The 5,660-nt window shown below is 40.2% G+C and overlaps 1 protein-coding gene across 1 annotated transcript; it reads right to left on the bottom strand.

Moving 5' to 3' along the window:
* Nucleotides 1-875: 875 nt before the first annotated feature.
* On the bottom strand, nucleotides 876-4,715 carry LOC306734946 (serine protease 27-like). The gene is made up of 6 exons (XM_079216359.1): nucleotides 4,663-4,715; nucleotides 3,725-3,745; nucleotides 3,444-3,606; nucleotides 2,829-3,094; nucleotides 2,576-2,715; nucleotides 876-1,969 (listed from the first exon to the last, which is right to left on the bottom strand). Exons 1-6 carry the CDS (start codon nucleotides 4,682-4,684, stop codon nucleotides 1,391-1,393), a joined length of 1,191 nt encoding a protein of 396 aa, XP_079072485.1. The 5' UTR covers nucleotides 4,685-4,715; the 3' UTR covers nucleotides 876-1,390.
* Between the last annotated feature and the right edge of the window lie 945 nt (nucleotides 4,716-5,660).

Genomic DNA, 5,660 nt, shown 5'->3' with positions numbered 1-5,660 from the left:
AGCTCAGCTCTGTTCTCTTTTTGTTTCCAGTGAACTGTGTTGTTTTCTAACTCGCTGAATTCTGTTCGGTGGTTGTTTTTTTTTTTAAATTTATTTAGTTAATTTTAGTTTTCTATTTTACAATTAGTAACCCCTGCTTTTATAGCAGCATGAACAGAAACATGAATGAATTCAATAATATGTGTAATTTAGTAAATTGTTTAAAATCCAAAGGCAGAAGGCGTCTGTTACATCTGTAGTTTCTAGCTGGAGAGATTAAGTCATTGTCAAGCCATAATTACACACGGCAGATCAACTGGTTCCAGATTGTGCAACCTGAGAAGTTTATAACCGGAAACATTTAGTGTTTAATCCTATTTGGCTTTTGCCGTGAACACGGCCACCTTCAAACTCAACTTTCATCGTGATCTCATCTTGACATTTGTAAAGTTTCCTGACTGCATCTGGAAAGGTTGCGAGCCACGGTCACAATCTGCCAACAGACTGACGTATAAACACTCGGTGAAATATGTGGTAGTTCAACCAAAGACACAAGACAGTTGAACAAAGAAAGTTGTTTTGGTCTGTTGCTCGGTATCTGTATGAAGAATGGAGCATTGCAGAGAGTTGTGAAAGAACGAGGATCAAACCAGTTACACCCATCAAGCATGACTTTGAGATCTTCATGCAGAGTATGGATGTACCAGTGAAAAGGTCAACTCTGTTATGTTTGGCACACCCGAGTTCTGACACATCTAAATCAATTCAGTTGGAGTGACACGCAAGTAGAGCTCCTGTAACTACAAATACATTTAATGTAAATTTTGTTTATTTTAAACCATTATACACCCTTTAAATTGAAGGCGTATCCAAATAATGGCAAAAATACATCCAGATTAATGTCTAACAAACCATAAAAGCATCAGGTAATATGTTTTATATGTATGTATGTATATGTATTATTAAATCATGTTACATATGGCAAACATCAATTTAAAGAGCAACTCAACATCAAATTATTAATTTGATGATTTTATTATAAAAACATTTCTGAAAAACAGTTATATACAAGACAATACAACATGTCACAAACTTAACATGAATCCAATCCTCTTCAAGTCCATAACAAGATTAACTCCATTGACGCAAACAATATAAATTACAGAGCAACTAAAGTTTTTGCTGATCTCCAGTAGTTTCATGTCTCACCTATTGTACAGGTGTACATTGTGACATCACTGTTGGTTGTGGTTACAGGTGCAAAAGGACACATTTCTGTTTCTTTAAAAAAGTTGGTTGTGTTGTTGTTAATCACAGCTTTTCGGTATTTACATTGAAAGAAGGCGACTCATTATGAAACACAGTAAAACGCTCTGAAATCTTGAACTGTGAATAGCTTAACGTTTTCACGTTATGTTTCTCCAACCAGCACATAGAGGGAAATAACTAGAAGACAGAGTGAGGTGAAGTGGGAGAAATGGATCACATTTACACCACTATCAAATATACTGTTAATAGACTTATGGTCTTTATGGGGGCATTTGCTGGTTAATTTGGAGTGGGTTTTGCATGCAGTGGTGTTTGTTTTGGTAGTGGGAGTCATGGTGGTAGTGGGAGTCGTGGTGGTAGTGGGAGTCGTCGTGGTGGTAGTGGGAGTCGTCGTGGTAGTGGCAGTTGCGGTGGGAGTTGTGGTGGTGGTAGTGGGAGTCGCGGTGGTAGTGGGAGTCATGGTGGTAGTGGGAGTTGCGGTGGGAGTTGTGGTGGGAGTAGAACAGGTAGCAGTTAAGTTGCTGTCCACTCCAGAGGATGTGTAGGTAACAAAGCCTGGTTTGCTGCCGTCAATGATGTTGGTGATCCATTCCTGGTACTCGGACACACGGGCGTAGACTCCAGGAGTCATTGGCTCGGCACAGCCGTCGCCAAAACTCACAATTCCACTCTGGATCCACACAATACCTTGTTTTGTCACCAGTGGTCCCCCTGAGTCTCCCTGTGGAAAGAAATTGACAGTTGTTGGAATAGGTGAGGGTATCTTCTCGTCTCGGAAGCACTCATCTTTCTGATGCATGAACCCTTTCATGCTGTTTGGTAACGGTCAATCAATGAATACCTGTATGTTGTATTTAGCATAGCGTAGCACAAAGACCAAGGGGAAACGCATTAATATATGTTCTTTACATGTTTTGTTGTTCTGTCACTGACATACATTTGAGGAAATGTTATAGAAGAATTGGCAACAAAACATCTGGGACAAACCATTAAAACTAAGGGAAGCTAATGCTAACATAACTGGATTAAAATAACAACAATCGGAAGACTCAATTTGACTGAAATTAATAAAAATGTATGTTTTGGTAGACAAAGACAAACTAGTAAACATATGCATGATATGCAACTCATTTATGTAATATTGTAGATAACTGAGATATGAATTAAGATTTTAACAGTTGGATGGATATAAAATCTGCCCTGCTACTGACATTGGAAGACAAAGTACACATTTCCCAGGACACTAAACTGCAGTTTACCCTGCTTTCTGTAAAATAAGTTCCTCAACAAGGCATTACACAATAAAAAGACAACAAGTGGTATTCACCTTACACGCATCCTTCCCTCCCTCTTTGACCCCAGCACAGATCACGTTATCTTTGATGAAAGGGTAGGTGCATTTGCACTCATTGTTTCCAATGATTGGTAGATTGACTTCCTGCAGGGTGTCGGATCTGGAAGATGAATCTATTCAGATAATTCAAAAGGTGAGATTCAAATTGGTGTGCAAAACAATTAGACAGACAAAGCACATCAGTATGCATCATTTTGTCATAAAGGTGTACAGTCTGTGAGCTTACCAGCTTTAGTATCTCCAAAACCAGTGACCCAGCTGCTAACCCCGGAGTGGAACGTGCTCCCTGCCGACGCCAAGCAGACCGGTTGTATGTAGTCTGTAAATTCCACCGGGGCCGACAGCTTCAGGAGACAGATGTCGTTCTCGTTGGTCAGGGTCTGGTGTAAAGGATGGCAAACGATCCTTTCAAGAGTCGTTGACACTTCTTCGAAGTTCAGATCTGACTGGCTCTGGCGGCCCAGAAAAACTGTCGTGGTAAGGAGGTCATCTCTAGAAGACAAAGAAGTAAAAGAATACGTTTTAGTACATTTTCCACCTTCAGCGTCCAGACTACCATCTCAGTTCTATAAATGAGGGAGTATTTGTACTTCAGCAACATTGCTGGTCTGCATGTGCATGATTTCATTTTTCATGATGTTATTCAAAAAATGTTGTTAGTTGATACCAAGTTAAAGTAAACGGCAGTATTTACATCACACATTAAGTAAAGCATGCTGTTCCTGTTAAATAAATTAGGAATAAGTGCAGTCATGTTTAACATGATTCTGGACTCATGCTGTGATTATTTCAAATCATAAACAAAGTTTGTCAAAGAAAACTTGTAAGAGTTATTCCTCACCCTGATATGCAGTGAGCAGCTGTCAGCACCCATTGATTGTTAATTAGGGACCCAGCACAGAAGGGACGGTCTTCACTGTTTAAACTGACCGCCCAGGGCCAACTTCCTGGAGAAGCAGTTTCACCTCCCACAATTCTGGTGTTCAATGATGCCCGGCCACATACTGACAGAGAAAAGAGAACAAAACAGAGTAAAACACGGAGTATTGTGCAATAAGTCGGCTAAATAGCTTACAAATGGTGAAAGTTGAAGAAATAGAATTGTTGCTGTTGGACGCTTACCTGGCAGCTGTGAATGACATCCTGAAATGCAGAACACAGAGAGAATAAGTTATACCAACATCTTCAGGGTGACCACAAACCCAAGAGACTATTTGGAGGCAGAAATCACCATTTAAAGACTGTTTTGGAAAAATCTGACCCAACAGCCAATTAGCACATACGACATGGGCGCAAATGTCCTGAGCAGCTAGTCCCCGGTTATGTCCCTAATCTCTTTCCCCACATTACCTTTCTCTCTCTCCACTATTACAATACAAAAAAAAATTCAATGTCCCAAAAAATTCCTCAAATCTTTCCAACCAGTTAATTTTAAAGTCTAGGCTCCAGATTTGTCATATTACGACCCACAGCTTGTAATAATTATGAGCTCTAGCCAAACCACTACCCAGATCCAATTCTCATTTGGTTGACATGTTGGTCGACTATTTGGGATGTTTACCCAGGCGTTCCTTATGAGTCAGGAGAACAATGAGCACTTAAAGAGACATCTTTTGAGTAACTTGCTAACCAACATTACTAACTTGTGTTAATTGCACGCTTCATGTGTCATAGCTTTAAATAGATGAACAGAAAAGACAGGAAGGGCTTTTCAAATGAAGCACAACGACTCTACCGCCACTATAGTGACTTGAATTGATTAGCTTTTACACTCGCTCAAGCTTTTTGGTTACATTCTAAAATCATTAATTTGTCTTGTTTTAGTAGATTACATATTTGCTTTGTAATTTGAAGGTCCAAATGAAAGGTCAGACTACAAATTCTGTTCAAAATAATAAGACCTGGCTTTGTCGTTGCTTCCAAGATTAAGATGCACTTTGGCAGGTGGACCGCATGCAGATTACAGAGACCCTCACACCAATTTAAGAAGCATAATAGTCTTGCATTCTTTCAACCCTTTATCAACCAAAACATTTGTAATAATAAAGAAAGTTTCTTACCTCCGGATAAGAGAATCATCATCACGATTGAAGCATACAGAAACTGGTAGAGAGCCATTTTAACTGTGCCTCCTTAACTTTGTTCAAGCTGTTAAATACTATATGTCTTATACGTAGCTCCGCCCACAGTAACATACATTCCAATAAACCATCATCAAGAATTCTTGGCCCCTCACCAACCTCATCACACAACAAAATTCCTGCTTTGAGAAGCTCTGCGTAAGGCAACTGGAAAAGATCATCAAGTCAAACGTGTTTGTCTTGATGCCTGTGTTTGTCAGCAGCTACAGACGTACTTACCGTCATATTAAGACGTGGAATTTCCCATGCAAGTTATACATTTCTACTTGTCATTTAAAACTTCAAATACATTGGATGAATATTGGTTTGATTAATAAAAGAAGCAAACTGCTTTATATATGTACAAAAATGTTCACTGCAAAAGTACTGGCATTACAATATGCTTGTTAGCACTCTGCATAATGCTGAGTGGCCCTTTTCAAAATAGTATATAATATGTTGTAAATCATAGAGGGAAGTTTTAGCCGTTTAACTTTTTCTATAGCGGGGTCTTGACAGGTCTACATTTTTTGGGGGGGGGAATGGAAAACGGCCACTTTAGTCCAGGATTTTTTTCTCTCCAATATTTCAAATTGAGCTCGCCGATCAGTGACATGTATGAATCCATCTCTAGATGCCAGAGAATGCGGATGCCTGATTCAGCAAGACGGCTGGTTGCCTCATGGAGTCCTGGGTGGCTGCGACTGACGAAGGAGTTACGGTGTTTTCCAGGGTTTCAGGGCGAGCATATGGTCTGGATGGAGCTCACCAGTGACTGCAGGGTGAGATGACGGCGTTGTCTGCATTATGCAGACACCGCGGAAGTTTACTCGCGCGAGTAGAAAGAGGGTGTTTACACCAAAACGCGAATTCGCGGCGCGACCAAGGGGGCGTGGCTTAGCTCTGTTGCTTGCCTCTGTGAGAGACAAGCGACGAAG

Source organism: Taurulus bubalis (assembly GCF_910589615.1).
Source record: "Taurulus bubalis genome assembly, chromosome: 3".
NCBI lineage: Eukaryota > Metazoa > Chordata > Actinopteri > Perciformes > Cottidae > Taurulus > Taurulus bubalis.
This window is presented reverse-complemented; position numbering and strand designations above follow the sequence as displayed.

Bases quoted from the DNA above. Each gene is read 5' to 3' on its own strand.
- LOC306734946 (XM_079216359.1), bottom strand. From the start codon at position 4,684: ATGATGATTCTCTTATCCGGAG. The intron at 3,095-3,443 runs GTGAGGAATAAC...TTTGTCTTCTAG, and splicing joins GCTGCTCACTGCATATCAGG to AGATGACCTCCTTACCACGA. The intron at 1,970-2,575 runs GTGAATACCACT...TTCTTTCCACAG, and splicing joins GAGGGAAGGATGCGTGTAAG to GGAGACTCAGGGGGACCACT.